Below are 19823 nucleotides of genomic sequence, written 5' to 3'. Positions count from 1 at the left end.
AACTACAAATACATGAATAGTAAAAATACCATTATTTTATTGTGTAAATCCCCGAAACTCAATAATATTAAGATAAATGCCAAAGCTTTGAAATTAAAGTAATCGTGGTTGCATATGTCAAATTATTTTAGATCATGAGTTAGGTATAAATTTAATCAATACCTAATTAATAACTACAGTACGTATTAAGAACGGGATATATTTAATTGATTTACTGTTTATTTTACAAAAGTTGACTAAATATTAGTCAATCATTAAAAATTGTATTTGAAATACAGTGAGGTTATAAATTATATGTAAATTGGACTCTTTATTTCATTAATTAAACTGGATAAACTAGTGAGAAATTAATATAATTTATAAATAATAGTGAACAATTAAAAACACACGTGTACTTCAATGTTTATTTATAGGTAAACAAAATTCAACAAAGGTTGCAAATAATAATACGAACATATGTAAATTCAAACAATAAATTTCTAAAAATCACAGCTTAAATGAGATATAAAATATAATTTTTGACTAAAATATTACTAGAATAGTTCAATGTTCACAAAAGTTAATACTAGAAAAATTGAATACTTCCAAAAACTTAGTAAAAAACTTTTTCCTCACATCCATTTCATTAATTCAATTTTATGAATACAAAATTTAAGTTTGCAACCAAAATATTAATACTTAACAATTGTCATGCGTAATATACAAAATCAGAGAGATTTGTAGTAAACACTTGCACAATACAAATCTCATATTATGTAAAAAAGTATTGTCAGTTACTTTTTAAGTTCCTAGTGGCAGTAAAACGTTTACACTACAAAAAGGCATCGTCAGTCTTTGGGATATGAATAAATGCCTCCTTAGGAATTGAAACATGCAGGAATGGATATTATTAAAGTACCCACTAAATTTAAACTTCAAAAGAGATATGCATTACAGATAATCAAAACAAATCTCACTGTTTTCATACATCCTATACAAAATTGTACAGCTTCAACAAGGTAACTTCAAACAGACAACTAATAAAGTTGCCTTGACACTGTTTTATAAAACAAAAACAATGCATACATACAAAGAAATAAATAAATTACTAAAGGTACAAGCGTGGTCCTTGGATAAAAATACCTCGTTATTCTTCTTCGTGGGCAGAAGCAAAGACTTTCTGGGAGAACTGCGTTAGACTCTCTACAAAGACAACTCTAGTTAGTCACCATAACTTTAAATTAAATTAAGTACTTACTCATCATGTTACGGAAGCCTTGAGGCTGGTCCTTCCGGACGATGCCGAAGTAATAAAACGGCACCCCAGACAGGGTGATCAAGGCACCACAGCACAAGGCAATGGGGGTGTCCACAATGGGCAAAATTATAAGGAACAGGCAGATCGAAACGAACGCTATGGGTACCAATAAATTGACTTTAATGGGCCTGGGCAGCTTGGGCTGCGTGTACCTGAGGTACAACAGGCCAGCCACCGACAACATCACGAAGAACGACTCAACAATCGTGCAGTACTCAATCAACAAGTGGATGTCGCTGGTGCACAACATGAGCAGCGACAAAATATTCTAAAATACACTCAATTAAATCACTGAAGTACTTAAGACAGTGGTAACTTACTAAGAAAAACAGACTAGGCACTGGAGTGTTTTTGGTAACACTCAGGTGAGACAGGAACGTGGGAAAGTGACCGTTCCTGGCGCCCACGTACAACATCCTCGACGACGTCATAATGTGGACACTGAGTCCTCCGAAGGCTGAAATCGCCACCATTATGGGGAGTATCCAGGCAAACTTGCCCAGAAGAGCGTTGCCGAAGGTCTAAAACACTCGTTTAAAAACCCCTGCGTGTACAAAACCTTCAACTAACTTACCACAGCTATGGCATCTGAAGAAATCATTTCGTCGGCAGTCAAAACCGACAGATAAGCCATGTTGGCCAAGACATAGATCCCAGTAACTAAAGGCAAAGATATATAAATAGCCCTGGGTAGATTAACGAAGGGGTTCTTCAGCTCTTCAGTCATGAAGTTCAAGTAGTTCCAGCCTGAATACGTGAAAATGCCGGAGTAAAAGGCCCTGGCGATTTTGCCCGGGTTGTCGGTGGTGTTTTCGAAGGCCCCTGAGAAGTTTTCGACGTGCCCCATGAACATCCAGACCACCCCTATCAGAATGACTAGCACCAAGGCTCCAATCTTGCAGAACATGAAGATGTTTTGGAGCTTCAGCGTTGCTTTGACGTTGTATCCGTTCAGAAATGAAAGGAAACCTAAAAGTTTAAGGTTTATATTTAATAAAATTGGTAAAATAGTAAGATTTTAGGATCTAATCTGGGTTGAATTCATTTTAGATTTGTTTTTAATCAATGTAAAATGTTTATTTACATATAACTGCTGCAGCCATAAGTCGTACTCCTATATCAGGCATATCACACTCTGGGAAAAACGGTTGTATCACATACTTAGCGAAAGTTAGGCCCATAATTGAATTCGTGGTAGGCCTAAAACGTACAAATTAAGCAAAGCAACAATTCCAACAGACGAAACACTTACACAAATATTAAATTTGCTGCCCAAAGGTACAGAAACGACGGAAGGGGTCCGAAGGCTTCGTGAATGTAGGCATAGTCTCCGCCCGACTTGGGTATGGCCGTGCCCAATTCCGCATAACACAGGGCCCCTATCATCGATAAAAAGCCGCACATCACCCAAATTATTAGGGAGAAACCCACTGAATTTACCTCTTTGATCACGCCCTTTGGTGATATAAAAATTCCTGAAAAATTGGGCAATTTATCATATAATATCTTCGTAGGTGCAGCTTGTTAAGCTGTTAGTTTCATTCATAAAACTATTAAGTCAACCTACTCCTTGTATATATTAAGTAATTGTAATAAATAGTAAATACTGAACAAGTTCATTGTACACAAAAATAATGAATGAAATTTATTTTAGCCACTACTAATGATAATTTTCCATTGTTGTCAATCATTGACTCAATCCTCGGCCTTAAAAATGTTTTTATTGTATTATTTATATCATATTTTTTTATTACTCTTAGTGACTAATGTTTAAAATTACATCAATTGAGACATTCTTTGTTGGTCCATTTTCTAATTAAATTATGACGTGTGGGAATGAATGAGGAAGCGGATTACACAATGAGAACATCTGAGAAACACGGCGTGAACAATTTAATTGAAGCGACATGGAAATAATCTAATTAATTTATTAGTTAGATCGTTCATTATGTTAATTGAAGGACAAAAGTTGAACTGTCGGGAAAGATTACAGTCTGTTTACAATCTTAAATCGAAGAGTCTGTTTTTTTGACTCTTGTATCTTATCAATGCAGTTGCAAATATACTTTAAGTGGCCAATTTTTTGGCTAAGCAAATATTGTATTGACTAAGTAAATTCTGCAGAATATTACATTGTGAATTTACATCCGTGTTCATCGTTATAAAAATATTCAAAATATTTGTTTAAATATTTAACAAGTAGACTTGAAGTGTGTTATATGTGTAAACTTGTAATGTAAATAAATGTTGTGTAAATGATTGGCCAAAAAATTAATAAAGACTTGGTTTGACAGACGAAATTATTAATTTAAAACTAAGGTTCATAAAAAGAATATTACTGTTCACTTGAAGAGTGTTATTAGTGTAAATATGTAAAGGAAATAAATCTTCAAATATGTTACTAAAAAATTAATAAAACTTGGAATAACAGATGAAATTATTAGTGAAAAGCAGTGGTTCATTCACAAATGATTTGTATACTACTTAGATGGTTTCCAAATAATCTATTTATGTTTATAAAATATAAAAAAATGTTCACATGGAGTGTGTTATTAGTGTGAACATGTAATGTAAATAAATCTTCAAATATGTCACTAAAAAATTAATAAAACTTGGAATAACAGGTGAAATTATTAGTGTAAAGCAGTGGTTCATTCAAAAATGATTTGTACATTACTTATGTAGTTTCCACGTAATCTTTTAATGTATTTAAAGTATTTAAAACTCTGTACACTTGAACTGTGTTATTGGTGTAAAAATATGGTTCATAAACAATTATTTATACATTACTTAGATAGGTTTTTAATAATGTTTTTGTGAATACAAAAATTGTTAAATTGAGTAAATAGAACTGATTTAAATGTTTTCGCTGTTTCTATAAACAATTTTACTTCAATTCTAGAAATTTTAATAACAACTACGTTTTGCATAAGTGATAAGAATAATAAAATGTTTTAATTAATTGCATAACACCAATAAAATAATTAGGATTTGAGTTAACAAATAAAATTACAGCATAACTTTTTTATCGTTAATCAAATACCTATTAATCATAATTAATAAATCATAAACCGATTTGTAAACTAATTGATCACATGTCTAGTCAAGTTTTTTTTATTTTCCACCCGAGATAAAACGTGATGAATTAGAATGATGAGAGTGTAAAATTAAGTCGAATTAGACTTGTCAAGCACCGATTATTGACTGAGTTGTAACGTACTGGATCTGTCGAGCACCTGGATAACCAGTATGTGTTTGTTCAATAATTTCACAAACTGGTTTTACACGAAAATGTGAGATAAAGCAGACAAACTGAATGATACGTTTTATAGAACATAATGGTGCAATTTCAACTACAAATTTAAAAATAAATAAAAGCATAAATAGTAAAAACTAAATGATTGTATCCAAGGTTGGTGTAAAACATGAATGATGATTTAATAACCATCTGTTGAATTCTATGAATTGTAAAATTATGCGCCAGAAGTTAAAGAAACTGATTAAATTTAAATAAATTATTAATTGGTTTTGCATTGAAGATAAGATAATAAAACAGAAACTAAATACGAAAAAGTTATTTCTAAATTTATACAGATTATAATTATCTTAATTTGAGGCAAATTATTAACAAATCTGAGATTTCTGGGAAAACAAAAGTATGAATAAACACAGAATAATAAAGTCTAATTAAGGTGCTAATTTAAGAAGAAATTATGCAGTCAAAGTTATAAGGAAATTGAATGTTTCTAAACAAATTAGTAATTTTACAAACTGGTTTTGCAGACAAAGATGTAGTGCAGAGGTGACTAGACAAATATTTAACAATACTCTTAATAGTAACAATTTATTCTTAGTAGAATGTTTAGAATTTTATTGAATAAATTCACTCCAGAGAAGAGGGACATCAAGATCTAAATATTGCTGGCATCACTAAAAACTTAAGATGCTTCCTAAAAATGGTTTACAAAGCTTATTAACCACATACTCAATTGAAAATACAATAAGAAAATGTCCTAATAAAATACAACTCCTTTTATAGACAGTTATGTTTAAAGTTGTACATAAATTATTTAACAAATATATATATTTCAAGTGTGCTAATTCTGTGACATTTAGAATTTAATTTATGTAGAAATTAATTTGATTTATTAACAAAATAAATAATGGTAGAAAGAACATAATGATATTGGTTTCATAGAATTATTTAGTATGTAATTATCCTTATCTGAGGTAAATTATTTAATTGTTAAAAATCCACAGTATTTTTGTCTAATTGTACCTTTATTTTATGTAAACTTTAAGCAATAAACAGTAAAAATAAATGATTATAGCCAAGGTTAGTGTAAAACCACAAACTTTACCATTTATCAATAAGTATAATGATTTAAAACCAGCTGCATAACAAAAGTTAGTTTGTAGCAAATGAGAGAGACTGATATTTCTGCAGCACACTGATAAATTTGAAAACAAAAGTGTTTATTCATTATTTATGGTAAAGGAGTGAAACAATATCATTCTATTTATGCATTATTTTGCAACACAATCGTACGTGTGCATAATATGTTGTAACTCATTAAATATTCCAAACTTGAGTTAATCAAATTAAGGACTTACCTGAGCCGAGCATAATCCCTAAAACGATGGCGACCCCTTCCAGGAGCCCTATGTCCTTTTTCAACTTAACCTTAGAATCCTCCGGCTCGTCGCCGGGCGAAATCAACGCATTTTCAGTGGGTGATTGCAAATCGTGGTCGTTCGACGGCATTTTTTTTCAAACTGTCCAACAACAAACAACCAAATCAAAAATAAAATCCAATCGTCCCTATTGCATCACGTACTTACAGTCGTGGTACTGAACGCAACTAGTTAAAAACGAAAATGTGCCGCTTTAATGGGACACGGCAACAAAACGGGACGTATTCTACACGTGCATTTCTTAGGTTAATCGCGTAACCGAAAACGTAAACAACTACAAACCAAAACGGGACATAGCACTGTAGGCCCGGTTGTCCGACGACGCGTTTTATATGTCGGCCTAAAGACCCACTGTGGAGTTGCGCAGATGCACCGCTCTATTTATATTTAAGGCCTGATCGATGAGTTTTTTGATTTTTGTCAATGTTAACCCCAAAATGCTTCATGTTCAACAACAACATTTAATAATTTAATACATTTTTCACCTTTTTATTCAATTTAATGTATTATAGGATGTGCATGTATTGTAAAATATAACAATATACACAGGTAGGTACTATAAACATTAATGTTTTTATAATTATAATTGTTAAAACACCCTTTAATTTATTAAAACTTACCATTCCCCCCTTGCACGTGTTCTATTTAATCAAATATTGATAAAATTAATAAAAATAATCTATAAAAATTGATATTTTTTGTTACTCATGTATTTAATATTTAAATACATTAATAATTCCATTAATCCTCTTTAAACTTACATTTATTTAGTATTTACTTTATTCTCAAATTATAATATGAATGAAACATGAAATATTTAAGGTAAATATAATATAATTTAATAAAGAGTAAACATTTATTTTATAACGATAACCCACACCATAAAAATTTAAAGTCATAAAATTATTATGATTTTGTTTTGTTGTAACATTTTCCGGTCTAAAATATAATTTTGTAAATTTTATTATAATTAAATTATTTATTTGCTACCTTTTAAAATAAAATATGGTATAAAAATATAATAATAATATTACGTAATATTTTATTAATAATATTAAGATAAAAATTGTAATAAAAAACTTAATTATATTGAATTGTCATAAAATTCTTAGGATTTTGTTTTGTTTGAAACATTTTCCAGTTAAAAATATATTTTTTTAATTTTATCACAACTAAATTAATTTTTTACTCTCTTTCAAAATAGAATTGGTATAAAAATGTAATAGTAATATTGAATTTTAGAAAATTTTTGAATTATTAAACAATATTAATTATATTAGTAATATTTATTAAGATCTTAAGATAAAGATAGTAAAGAATTTAATTTTATTAAATAAACATAAAATATTTAACATTTTCAAGTTAAAAATATAATATTGTTAATTTTACTACAATTAATTTAATGTTTCAATACCTTTTAAAATAAAATATGGCATAAAATAAATTTAATTTTAGGAAACTTTTGAATTATTGAAAATTATTACTAATATAAAATTATTTAAACATTTTATTAATAATATTTATTAAGAAATTAAGATAAAAATAATAATGAAGAACTTAATTATATAGAATAGCCATAAAATTATTGGGATTTTATTTTGTTTCTAACATTTTTCAATCAAAAATATAAATTTTTTAAATTTTATTACAATTAAGGTAATTTTTTACCCCGTTTAAAATATTGTTAATTATTTTTATTATCCACTTTAAATTAAAATAAGATATAAATGTATGGTAATATTATTTAATTATGACTATTTTAGTACCCGACTATAATTTGAATTATTTTTAGTGAATATTTATGTAAATCTATTTTTAAAATAATTATTAAGACATAATTAAGAGATAATAATTATTGCAAACTAACTTAGATTACTTATACTATTAATGTAAATAATCCTATTATCTTACAGTTACAACTTAAAGAGATAATATAAAATTATAGGATTAATGGTATTAACTTTTATGGTGCACAGTAAAAATTCCGACAATTTCTAGTAATTTATTTTTTACGTAATATGATAAATTAATAACTACGGGAGGAAATAAATCAAACGATTTTTTAAATTTAATTTTATTATTCGTACACGTGTATTAGCCGCCAGTTCATTACGTAATTACTATAGGCAACCCAGATTGCGCCCCAACAAGTAAATAATGATTTAGGTTAAACCACCGTTAGAAAAAACAATAATTTATAGATAAACTGAGAGAATGAACCTTCCACTACGTCAAAATGAACTGTTTTTCGACGTCGCGGCGATTTTTTTCTTCCGTAATTAAACCGAAAGTATGCATAGTAGGTGCTGGACCGGCAGGCTTCTATGCTGCCCAATATTTAGTTAAAAAATTGAACGACGTCCAAATTGATATTTACGAGAAGTTGCCCGTGCCGTTTGGGCTGGTGCGGTAAGTTCTCATTTATAATATCACAATTTATTGTAACTTAAGGTGCATATAGTTTCGGGGTGGCCCCTGATCATCCAGAGGTAAAAAACGTCATCAACACCTTCACAAAAACAGCTGAGAGTAAGCAAGTTAACTTTATTGGAAACGTGGGCGTTGGACAGGATATAACTGTAAAACAATTAAGGGATGCCTATCATGTGGTTCTATTGGTATGTGTAATAAAATCTAATTTAAACTGTATATATTTGTACTCTTGCAGACATATGGAGCTGAAGAAAGCAGAACACTGAACATCCCAGGGGAAAACTTAAAGAATGTAATTGCAGCCAGAAATGTAGTGGGCTGGTACAATGGGACACCATGGGATGCAAACTTGGACATAGATTTGTCTGGGGAAACAGCTGCCATATTTGGGCAAGGAAATGTTGCCATAGATGTAGCCAGAATTCTATTGTCACCCATTGATGAATTAGCAGTAGGTCTACTCCTCTTTTGAGTCCTTCACACATATAAACACTTTTTAATTGTAGAAAACTGATATAACACAACATGCCTTAGAAAAACTATCCAAATCCAACATTAAAAAAATCAATTTGATTGGCAGGAGAGGGCCATTGCAGGCAGCTTTCACAATTAAAGAATTAAGAGAGGTTTTAAGACTAAAGAACTGCTCAACAGTGTGGAGGGACGCCGATTTTAAAGGAGTCGAGGACGTGGTTCCAAATTTAGCCAGACCAAAGAAGAGAATCACTGAATTAATGCTTAGTTCAATGAAGGAATCTAAAGAGCAACTACCCAAGACCTTCAGTCCAATATTTTTTAGATCTCCATTGGAAGTCACTGGGGTGGACAAGGTTCAAGGGGCTGTTTTGGGTGTAACCAGATTGGAAGGTGAAGATATACTAAAGCAAAGAGCAATTTTAACTGACTCCACAGAGGAAATAAATTGCGATTTAGTTGTATCAAGTATTGGATACAAATCTAAATCTGTTGATGATTCAATTCCCTTCGATTTTAAATCGGGAATTGTAGTTAATGAACAAGGAAGAATTGACAAAGGTTTTTATACAACTGGATGGTTGGCAACAGGTCCAACTGGTAATTACATAAACTACAATTAATTTTAACATTTAAACACACATTTTAATTAATTTTCAGGTGTAATATTAACAACTATGAGCAATGCCTTTGGAACAGCAGATCTCATTTTAAGGGACGTTGAGAAAGACAATTTAATAAGTGAAAACAAATCAGGTTTTAATGAAATAGAAAAGACACTACAGTCAAAGAATGTACAACTGGTTCATTGGAAAGATTGGATGAAAATAGATGAATATGAACAAAAGAATGGGGAGAAATTGGGAAAACCCAGGGAAAAAATCATTGACATTAATGAGATGTTAAAAATAGCTGCTAGCTGATATTTATAATTTTTATATAATAAAAAAAAAAAATATTTTATTGTTTAAATATTTATTTTTCTACAATCTATACAAATGTGAATATTATAATATCTAGAAATTGTTCTGAAAATTTGGATTTCTACCTAATTAAAAAAATATTTCTATTCAAATACTGAAAAGCTTCTAATTTTCAACATTTGTGACAAAATTATATTTAAATTATACAAAAAATGTTGAATTTTATAATTTTTTGCTTAAAATTCATTTAAATTTATCATAAAAAACGTAAGTTTTCAAAGAATATAATATGCAACAAAATGGAGCGAAAATTACGAATTAATAATTAAAATAAAACAAATTTTATACTGTTTAAATATTTATTATTTTTATACATCTTAAAACATTATAAAACAAAGTCGTCTCTCTGAAAACAAAATAAAGAAATTAATGACAACATATATTAAGACCAAATAATATAATTACCATTCCATTGTATTCTAAAACGTGTTGTTTAATCTTAGAACTATCTACCCAAGTTACAAAGTCTTCTAAAGTCCTTGTTACTAACAACGCTGGATCCTTAACAAGTTCAGGCCCTATTCTTACATGGCCCTGTTCTATGAGCTTTACAGCACCTTTAATACTTTCTGACATTTTATCTAAAAATGCCAAATAAGTAGATTAATTAAGAGTTAAATGATTTACAATGAAGTACTTACTTCGTACCATCACTACTGGCAATCTCCTCCTACAGAAACATGAAGCAGTGACTTTTTCAGCTAAACTTAAATCCCACCTTGTAGGTATTAATCCCATTAAATATCTAAAATAATAGTTTAATTATATAGTAACAAAATTGAACTTATTACTTACAATTTTTCTAATAATTGTGCACTACTTTCTGTCCTGAAAGGGTGTTTTTGGTCAACCTCCTTAATTTTCCTAGCAACTTCCCTAATATTTCTGGCTAATTTATTGTATCTAAACATAAAAAAATTGTAAATTATTAGGCTAAAACATAAAATTTCTTTAACCTCACTTAGTATAGTCCTCTCTTTTTTGAATGTAGTATTTTTTCATAACTTTGACCTCGTGCAAGTTGTTGTCGACCTCCCATGATATAAAGTCGACTTTCTTGAGCAGCTTCTGCTCGTGGAACTTAAGTTTACGCACCATCTTCGATCAACCAATTTAAAACTTTCGAAGCACATGTACGAATTGTTTATTTGTCATGCCGTTGACATTTGCGCAGTGCGACCACATTAACAAACGAAAACGTCCCCGGAACGACCGGCACAGTAACCATGGTAACTTTCGTAATTTGTCAAACTAGCGTTGGCAATTGAAAAGAGATATTTCTCCCACCTACTGCCCGAAAAGAGGTTATTACCTTTTTTATACTAATAAACAGTTACACCGAAATCGATTCGGATTTTTCGACGTTTTTTTGTGTTCGCCGCGAATTATGTCCGTTGTGTGCGTCTCCGATAGACCGTGTCCGCGTTGAGGGTTCGCGAGTGCACAGTACAAGTGACAGCTGTGTCATAGGCGGCACCTCTCAAAAATCGGATCACTTTCCAAACAACAAACGACCGGATGAATGGGTTACAGTAGGTACACCGATCTGAAGCTCAGGATGTCCAAGAACAATATCGGCGGTTCGAGGAGCCTCTCGTCCGCCAGCTGCAACAGCCTATCCTCCGATTTCGAGATCATCGAGAACGGGATCGAGGACGTGAGTCTGGTGAAGACCAGCAGGCCGTCCAGCACGAGCCGGACCCAAAAGGCCAAACGTATACGTTTTTTCCATAATGGCAATAAGTTCTTTAATGGTGTGGTGGTTCCTGTGGCCCCTGAACGATATAGGTCCTTTGATAGTTTAACCAATGAATTGACTCAGATATTAACTAAAAGTGTTACGTTACCAAGTGGTGTTAGGAATGTTTACACCATGGACGGGAGAAAGGTTTGTTGTAATTAACATTTATTGATTTTTGAACCATCCAAACAAACTAATAATAGATATTGAGCTTGATTATTCAGGCAGATGTTTGTGTGGATGTTCTCTTAACCCAAATTTCACATTCTAATTTAATGATTTGTTGCCATTCATTCATTCATTCCACTCAGGATTTTATTAAACTGATTTTCATTTAATTGCCAACTAACAAATCCAAATCAGTTGTTTTACAAGTGTATAATGAGTCACAATAAACAATTTTAGATTGTCATTGTAGTATTAAATGCATAAATCTCAATAAGAAAGTAAACTGGTTATGTGAAGCCTTTTATGGAATGATTTATGTATCCTATAATAGGTGTTAATATCACAGGTTCATATTTATATGATTATGTAAGATTTCAAAGTAAAATACGACTCAAACTGCAAATTTTATTTATAAGAAAGTACATATTTTATATTTAATTACTGTATATTCATGAATTTTTTTATTAATATTATCAAAAAGTGCTTTTATAAGTTATCTAGTTCAGTTTAATTGATTAAATATTGAGTCAAATTACATATTTTATTAATAGAATGTTCATATATTATTTTTAATTACTGTATATTTATAAATAGGGTAATAAAACTTATCAAGAATATGATCAGTTACTAATTACATCCAAACATTATTTGTTTATTTACATTGTTTATTAGTTATTTACAGGCTCAGATTGACAAAAGCTGATTCTAATCACTAATAATTAACACAATTTCTGTGGACTTAACTAAGATTATAAATAAATTACAGGTTAATGGGCTGGGAGTCTTGGAAGATGGCAAGGAGTTCATATTTTATATTTAATCACTGTATATTCATGAATTTTTTGAATAATGTAATCAAAAACTGCTTTAAAAGTTGACTAATTCAGTTTAATTTATTAGATATTGAGTCAAATTTTATCTTTTATTAATAGAAAGTTCATACTTTATTTTTAATTAATGTATATTTATGTATAGAGTGACAAAACTTCTCAAAAACATGATTGGATATTAATTACATCCAAACATAATTTGTATATTTATATTGTTTATTAGTAATTTACAGGCTCAGATTGACAAAAGCTGGTTGTAATCACCAGTAATTAACACAATTTCTGTGGACTTAACTAAGTTTATAAATAAATTACAGGATGCTGGGCTGGGAGACTTGGAAGATAGCAAGGAGTTCATATTTTATATTTAATCACTGTATATTCATGAATTTTTTGAATAATGTAATCAAAAACTGCTTTAAAAGTTGACTAATTCAGTTTAATTTATTAGATATTGAGCCAAATTTTATCTTTTATTAATAGAAAGTTCATACTTTATTTTTAATTAATATATATTTATGAATAGGGTGACAAAACTTTATGAATTTTTTGAATAATGTAATCAAAAACTGCTTTAAAAGTTGACTAGTTCAGTTTAATTGATTAAATATCGAGTCAAATTATATATTTTATTAATAAAAAGTTCATATTTTATTTTTAATTGATGTATATTTATGAATAGGATAATAAAACTTATCAAAAACCTAATTAGTAATTAATTATATTTGTATATTTACATTGTTTATTGTTAGTTTGCTTAGTAATTTACAGGTTTAAAAGCTAGTCATAATCACTAGTAATTAACACAACATCTGTGAAGTCAACTAAGATTCTAAATAAATTACAGGTGACTGGACTGGAAGACCTGGAAGATGGCAAGGAGTACGTGTGCAGCGGCAAAGGAGAGCAGTTCAAGAAGATCGAATACTCAAAAACCGACACGCTTCGATCCAAACGAATATCCAACAACAGAAACAACATGTCCATCAATTCCTACTCGCCGAAAATAATCCCGCCGGACTGCATCCGACCACGCATCGTCACCGTCATAAGGAGCGGCATCAAGCCCAGAAAGGTTGCCAATCCACGTCTCTTCATGGGCGACCATCAAATTGATCTGTCTGTTTCCAGTTGTTGCGGATACTCCTAAACAAACGCAACGCCTCGAATCTCGAACAGGTGCTCAGCTCGTTCAGCGAACTGTGCCAGCTGGCCGTGCGTAAGGTTTTCACGCAATCGGGCCAGTCGGTGACCGAGCTGTCGCAGCTCTTCGGACAGGAGGACGTGTTCTTCGCCTACGGCAATGAACGTTGCTCCCCCGATGATTTCGAACTGGAGTTCGAGGAGAGCAAGGAGCTCACGAAGTACAGGAGGACGCCCGGACTGAGGAACGGGGCGGGACCGAAGCCCAAGATGCCCAGGAAGGAGCTGAACAGGACGTACGAGTCGGAGGAGAGTCTGCTCAAGAAGCTGGGCGAGGACGGCGACATCGCGTTGCCGCCCGCTTTCAGCAAGAAGTATATGGTCAGCAGGAAAATCGGAGACGGTAATTTGTTAGCGTGGCTTTACGTTTTCTATTTACTAATAATCAATTGTTAAATGCTGGTAAAATAAAGCTGTTATATCGTTTCTCAAACTATATTTTATAACTATATATAAAATAAGTATAAGGGAGAGAAAAATTGGATAAGTTAACAATTATTTGACACATTTTTTTGTTGACAAATTTAAATCGGAAAGTTGGAGGCGACTAATTACGAATTAATCTTCATCATCAACATGTTTTGTACCTAAATTCCATAAATTTATAATCTACAATAAATCAATGATGATTAAAAACTAGAAATCTTAATAAAATAGAAATAAAAAGAGAAAGAAATCTTCTAAAATAGTAGTGAAATTGGATTTTCCATATTATTTATGGATTTAGAAAATAAATATTAAAATATGAAGGTGAATCTTAGATGATTATTAACGAATTAATTATTATTTCTTACGATTTCTATCAACATTACGTTGTTTAATGCTATAAAAATAAAGCAGTAATATCTTTTCTACTTCAGACTATTTAGATTTATAATGTGCAATAAGTAAATGAACATTATAGACTAAAAATCTGATTAAAATATGAATAAAAGAGAAGGGACCTTCTAAAATAGTGGTGAACTTGGAATGTCCTTATTTTTGTGTTCTTAAATTAAATTAATAATTGTTTGACACCTTTCTGTGTTAATAAAATTCTATATGGATTTGAAAAAAGAATATTAAAATATGAAATATGTCGTAAACAGTTGAATCTGAGATGATTATTTACGAATTAATTATTATTTTTTACGATTTTTATCAGCATTATATTGTTTAATGCTATAAAAATAAAGCTGTAATATCTTTTCTACTTCAGACTATTTAAATTTATAATGTGTAATAAATAAATGGACATTATAGACTAAAAATCTGATTAAAATATGAATAAAAGAGAAGGAACTCCCTTCTAAAGTAGTGGTGAACTTGGATTTTCCTTATTTTTGTGTTCTTAAATTAAATTAATAATTGTTTGACACCTTTCTGTGTTAATAAAATTCTATATGGATTTGAAAAAAGAATATTAAAATATGAAATATGTCGTAAACAGGTGAATCTGAGATGATTATTAACGAATTAATTATTATTTTTTACGATTCCTTTCAACATTATGTTGTTTAAAGCTATAAAAATAAAGCAGTAATATATTTTCTACTTCAGACTATATAGATTTATAATGTGCAATGAATAAATTAACATTATAGACTAAAAAACTGATTAAAATATGAAGAATAGAGAAGGAACTCCCTTTTAAAATAGTGGTGAAATTGGATTTTCCTTATTTTTGTGTTCTTAAATTTAATTAATAATTGTTTGACACCTTTTCGTGTTAATAAAATTCTATACGGATTTAAAAAATGAATATTAAAATATGAAATATGTCGTCAGCAGGTGAATCTGAGATTATTATTTTTTTACGATTTCTATCTACATTATGTTGTTTAAAGCTATAAAAATAAAGCAGTAATATATTTTCTACTTCAGACTATTTAGATTTATAATGTGCAATAAATAAATGAATATTATAGACTAAAAATATGATTAAAATATGAATAAAAGTGAAGGAGCTACCTTCTGAAATAGTGGTAAACTTGGATTTTCCTTATTTTTGTGTTCTTAAATTAAATTAATAATTGTTTGACACCTTTTTGTGTTAAAATATGAAATATGTCGTCGAATCTGAAATGATTTCTATCAACATTATGTTATTTAATGCTATAAAAATAAAGTAGTAATATCTTTTCTACTTTAGACTATTTATATTTATGATGTGCAATAAATAAATGAACATTATAGACTAAAAATCTGAATAAAATATAAATAAAAAGAGAAGAATTCTCTTATAAAAAGTAGTAAAATTGGATTTTCCATATATTGTGTGTCCTTAAATTAAACAAATAATTATATGGCACATTTTTGGTTAATAAAAATTCAGATATACTTAAAAAATAATTATTAAAAAATGAAATAAAATGTCAGAAGATAATTAGATATATATGTATTGGAATTTAGACATTATTTTTTTGTTTCTTATCAGTATTATATTGTTAATTACTAAAAAAATAGAGTATTAACATGTTTTTATACCTCAGATTATACAGATTTATAAGGAGCAATAAATAAATGATCCTTATAATGTATGAATGTGTATAATATATGTATTACAGAATAAGAAACCAATTCAAAAATAGTGGATTTTGTATATAATTTTGTTACTTTTTTAATGTTGATAAAACTATACATGTCTTTGACAAATAAATATTAAAATGCAGTAAGAAAATTGGAGACGATTGAATATGAATTATCCCAATATTACATTTTTAAAGGCTATAAAAATTAAGTAGTAAGATATTTTCTAATTAAAACTATCTACTTGTATAATTGGCAGTAAATAAACTAACGTTATGAACTAGAAATCTGAATAAAATGTGTAATGGAGAAAGTACTGCCTTCTATGAATAACAATGGAATTAGAATATCCATATTTACGTGACTTAAAATTAAATTATTAAATGTTAAATAAAATTCGATATGTATTAAAAAACATACAGTATATTATTGAAAAAAATTCTGTGTTGTGTTACATTATCTAATCAATTAATATCACGTGAGGTGACCTCACTGTGGTCTGATAATTACATGTATGTTTCAATTGGCTATAAAAATAATGACAGCACATACATGCACACGATTTAATTACTAATTTCAGTGATTTTCAACGCTTAAATGTCAGAAAATGATTCAATTATTCTGGAAATTGTGGCTAATCTAAAAAATGTCTTCTTTCAGTTCTAATTAAAGAGATCAGAGATTATTAACACTCATTACTGACACTTACCAGACGAGACAGACCACCTTAAATACCTTAACATTAAAATAAACGGGGTTAATTCTCCAAAACAATTATCATTTTTACACAATAATGTGTATCTCTATGTTCTGTTTAACATTTTCATTACAGGAAATTTCGCTGTTGTGAGATTATGTAGGGATACCACTCTTAATGTCGACTATGCTTTAAAAATAATCGATAAGGCAAAGTGCAAAGGAAAAGTAAGTTTCCCCAACTAATCTCCTCTGAACTGTGTCGTAAATTCTTAATTTTTTGTAGGAAGACATGCTTGACAATGAAGTGAAAATTCTAAAGAAAGTGGGCCACCCCAACATAATGTCCCTGATCGAGGAACAGGACACGAAAAGCATGTTGTACCTGGTGTGCGAGTACGTGACGGGGGGCGACCTGTTCGACGCCATCACCGTGGTGCAGAAGTTCTCCGAGGAGCAGGCGGCGCTGATGATCAACAACTTGGCTTCCGCTTTGGCTTACCTGCACCACCTGAACATCGTGCATCGAGACGTCAAACCCGAAAATCTACTAGCAAGTTAACTAGTCACTTAATTAATTAAGTTAATTGACGGTGTTTGTTTTTAGGTGGAGTTAGAAGATGGGAAGGTGAAACTGCTGAAGCTGGGCGACTTCGGGCTGGCGTGCGAGGTGACTCGACCTCTGTACACGGTGTGCGGCACGCCCACCTACGTGGCGCCCGAAATACTCGCCGAAACCGGCTACGGTTTGAAGATAGACGTGTGGGCCGCAGGTGTGATCCTATACATCCTCCTGTGCGGCTATCCACCGTTCGTGTCGCAGGATAATGATCAGGAGAAGCTCTTCGACTGCATCCTGTCCGGCCACTACGACTTCCCCGAGGAGTACTGGCAGGACGTCTCCAGCTTGGCGAAGGAATTGATACAGAACATGCTTCAGCTTGCGCCCGAGCTTAGGTTCTCCGCCGAGGATGTGCTGGATCATCCTTGGTTGCATGTAGCCGAATCGTAACTAGGAGCCGATTTTTAAAGGAAATTTTGTACAAATTAATATTTAGTTTTATTAATTTATATCAATTTGTTTAAAAAAATCAACTGCGAACCTGTATTTAGACAGTCATAAGTCGTTTTGTTTAGTTCAAGTCCATGATCGAGCTTTTGCTATTCGAGTAGCAAACGAATTTTAAAATAGACGAGAAATAGGTGGTTTTGCCAAAATTAGAAAATGCTGAATTAGACGACTAGATTAGACCCCCCCTAAAACATCAGTGGTGCTATTTATTGAATGTGCTGTTTCGATGTTACAACAATTTGAACTGAAATTAACGAATTGGTATTCAGTACGCAATAGTTACCGGAGTTCTGGAGTTTTTTTTAACGATTATTTCTTTGTTCTGTTCTTACGTCAACTACCTATTTGATATTTCAGGCATATCTAATTTATTTAGCTACATTTATTGAAGGAAACAACATTAATTTAATGCATTTAATGTAGCATTTACTTGCTCAGTTGTTAAAAAACTTTTATATTGTATTTTTAAAATGGCAAGAGGACTGACAAAAGTCACTCATATCACTGAGCTTTTTGACCAAAGCTTTTAATGAACTAATTATTTTGTGATTGAAATATACACATAAACTTTATATTTATTGAATCTTATACCAAAGTGGATTTTATGGTACTATTTTTTATCGAAAACATACACGACGTTTTTATTCTTTAAAACTATTGTTTTCAGTATTTAACCAAAATTAAAATTTATAATCACTTATATGGATTCTTCACTTATTTTGAATTTAGGTTAAAGACTTGATAAAGTATTATTTATTGTTATATAATTGCAAACTAAAGCCTTAAATATAGATTATAATTTATCACTTTATCTAGTTTTATTTCTTTTTATAAAATTAGAATAAAACGCTGTAAAGTTGCAATTAGATTGTAAATAAATTATTAAAAACCTGCTACTGTTTATTTATTTCCCATTGATTTTTTACCTAGTTTTTGTGATGTTTAACTATTTTGAATATTTTGGGCTTTTTATTGGGTATTTTGAATATTTTGGACGTTATTGGTTTATTGGATATTTTGGATATCTTGAAAATTTTGGATATTTGGGATATTTCGAATAATTTGGATATTTTGGAATTTTTGGATATTATGGATATTTTGAAAATTTTGAATATTTTGGATATTTTGAATATATTAGGTATTTTGGACATATTGAATATTTTGGAAACTTTGAATATTTTGGATATGTTGGATATTTTGGGTATGTTGGATATGATGGATATGTTGGATATGTTGGATAACTTGGATATTTTGGATATTTATTTTGGATATTTTGAATATATTGGATATTTTGGATATTTTAGACATTTTGGATATGTTGGATAATTTGAATACTTTGGATATTTTGGATATTTTGAATATTTTATATGTTGGATAATTTGGATATTTTGGATACTTTGGATATTTTGAATATTTTGGATATGTTGGATATTATGGATACTTTGGATATTTTGGATATTTTGAATATTTTGAATATTTTGAATATTTGAATATTTTGGATATGTTGGATATTTTGAATATTTTGGATATTTGGATACTTTGAATATTTTAGACATTTTGGATATTTTGGATATTTTGAATATATTAGGTATTTTGGACATTTTGAATATTTTGGATACTTTGAATATTTTGGATATTTTGGATATGTTGGATATGATGGATATGTTGGATATGTTGGATAACTTGGGTATTTTGAATATTTTGAATATTTTGAATATTTTGG

At 30.1% G+C, this 19823-nt stretch overlaps 4 protein-coding genes across 5 annotated transcripts; 2 read left to right on the top strand and 2 right to left on the bottom strand.

Annotated features, from left to right (window-relative positions):
* Nucleotides 1–390: 390 nt before the first annotated feature.
* LOC109601097 (Y+L amino acid transporter 2) lies at nucleotides 391–6419 on the bottom strand. 2 transcript variants are annotated; one of them, XM_020017317.2, is made up of 8 exons: nucleotides 6136–6419; nucleotides 5912–6073; nucleotides 2550–2772; nucleotides 2382–2497; nucleotides 1872–2266; nucleotides 1618–1818; nucleotides 1238–1565; nucleotides 391–1182 (listed from the first exon to the last, which is right to left on the bottom strand). In XM_020017317.2, exons 2-8 carry the CDS (start codon nucleotides 6060–6062, stop codon nucleotides 1127–1129), a joined length of 1470 nt encoding a protein of 489 aa, XP_019872876.2. In that variant the 5' UTR covers nucleotides 6063–6073; nucleotides 6136–6419; the 3' UTR covers nucleotides 391–1126. The 2 variants fall into 2 exon arrangements, with proteins under 2 accessions (XP_019872876.2, XP_049820682.1); XM_049964725.1 differs by having other exon boundaries at nucleotides 6140–6419.
* Nucleotides 6420–8159: 1740 nt separating this feature from the next.
* Nucleotides 8160–9859, top strand: LOC109601100 (NADPH:adrenodoxin oxidoreductase, mitochondrial). Its single transcript, XM_020017321.2, has 5 exons — nucleotides 8160–8401; nucleotides 8454–8610; nucleotides 8661–8876; nucleotides 8932–9499; nucleotides 9560–9859. Exons 1-5 carry the CDS (start codon nucleotides 8229–8231, stop codon nucleotides 9820–9822), a joined length of 1377 nt encoding a protein of 458 aa, XP_019872880.2. The 5' UTR covers nucleotides 8160–8228; the 3' UTR covers nucleotides 9823–9859.
* Nucleotides 9860–10162: 303 nt separating this feature from the next.
* On the bottom strand, nucleotides 10163–11079 carry LOC109601120 (U3 small nucleolar ribonucleoprotein protein IMP3). Its single transcript, XM_020017339.2, has 5 exons — nucleotides 10844–11079; nucleotides 10678–10785; nucleotides 10524–10627; nucleotides 10288–10463; nucleotides 10163–10228 (listed from the first exon to the last, which is right to left on the bottom strand). Exons 1-5 carry the CDS (start codon nucleotides 10978–10980, stop codon nucleotides 10208–10210), a joined length of 546 nt encoding a protein of 181 aa, XP_019872898.1. The 5' UTR covers nucleotides 10981–11079; the 3' UTR covers nucleotides 10163–10207.
* A 109-nt stretch (nucleotides 11080–11188) lies between these two features.
* On the top strand, nucleotides 11189–18991 carry LOC109606932 (serine/threonine-protein kinase GL21140). The gene is made up of 6 exons (XM_020023451.2): nucleotides 11189–11770; nucleotides 13469–13696; nucleotides 13753–14167; nucleotides 17165–17256; nucleotides 17315–17581; nucleotides 17636–18991. The coding sequence occupies exons 1-6, from the start codon at nucleotides 11405–11407 to the stop codon at nucleotides 18038–18040; spliced, it is 1773 nt and encodes a 590-aa protein (XP_019879010.2). The 5' UTR covers nucleotides 11189–11404; the 3' UTR covers nucleotides 18041–18991.
* Nucleotides 18992–19823: the final 832 nt, after the last annotated feature.

The sequence above is a fragment of the Aethina tumida genome, chromosome 3 (genome assembly GCF_024364675.1).
Source record: "Aethina tumida isolate Nest 87 chromosome 3, icAetTumi1.1, whole genome shotgun sequence".
NCBI classification, from domain to species: Eukaryota; Metazoa; Arthropoda; class Insecta; order Coleoptera; family Nitidulidae; genus Aethina; species Aethina tumida.
This window is presented reverse-complemented; position numbering and strand designations above follow the sequence as displayed.

Excerpts from the sequence above, each read along its gene's own strand:
- LOC109601097 (XM_020017317.2), bottom strand. The coding sequence starts at position 6,062 with ATGCCGTCGAACGACCACGATTTGCAATCACCCACTGAAAATGCGTTG. Across the intron at positions 2,267-2,381 it reads TATGGCTGCAGCAGTTATAT|GTTTCCTTTCATTTCTGAAC; the intron begins GTAAATAAACAT and ends TTAAACTTTTAG. Across the intron at positions 1,819-1,871 it reads CTTCAGATGCCATAGCTGTG|ACCTTCGGCAACGCTCTTCT; the intron begins GTAAGTTAGTTG and ends CGAGTGTTTTAG.
- LOC109601100 (XM_020017321.2), top strand. The coding sequence starts at position 8,229 with ATGAACTGTTTTTCGACGTCGCGGCGATTTTTTTCTTCCGTAATTAAA. Across the intron at positions 8,611-8,660 it reads CCTATCATGTGGTTCTATTG|ACATATGGAGCTGAAGAAAG; the intron begins GTATGTGTAATA and ends GTACTCTTGCAG. Across the intron at positions 9,500-9,559 it reads GTTGGCAACAGGTCCAACTG|GTGTAATATTAACAACTATG; the intron begins GTAATTACATAA and ends ATTAATTTTCAG.
- LOC109601120 (XM_020017339.2), bottom strand. The coding sequence starts at position 10,980 with ATGGTGCGTAAACTTAAGTTCCACGAGCAGAAGCTGCTCAAGAAAGTC. Across the intron at positions 10,786-10,843 it reads AAAAGAGAGGACTATACTAA|ATACAATAAATTAGCCAGAA; the intron begins GTGAGGTTAAAG and ends TTTTATGTTTAG. Across the intron at positions 10,628-10,677 it reads GCACAATTATTAGAAAAATT|ATATTTAATGGGATTAATAC; the intron begins GTAAGTAATAAG and ends CTATTATTTTAG.
- LOC109606932 (XM_020023451.2), top strand. The coding sequence starts at position 11,405 with ATGGGTTACAGTAGGTACACCGATCTGAAGCTCAGGATGTCCAAGAAC. Across the intron at positions 13,697-13,752 it reads GCGGCATCAAGCCCAGAAAG|TTGTTGCGGATACTCCTAAA; the intron begins GTTGCCAATCCA and ends GTCTGTTTCCAG. Across the intron at positions 17,257-17,314 it reads AGGCAAAGTGCAAAGGAAAA|GAAGACATGCTTGACAATGA; the intron begins GTAAGTTTCCCC and ends AATTTTTTGTAG.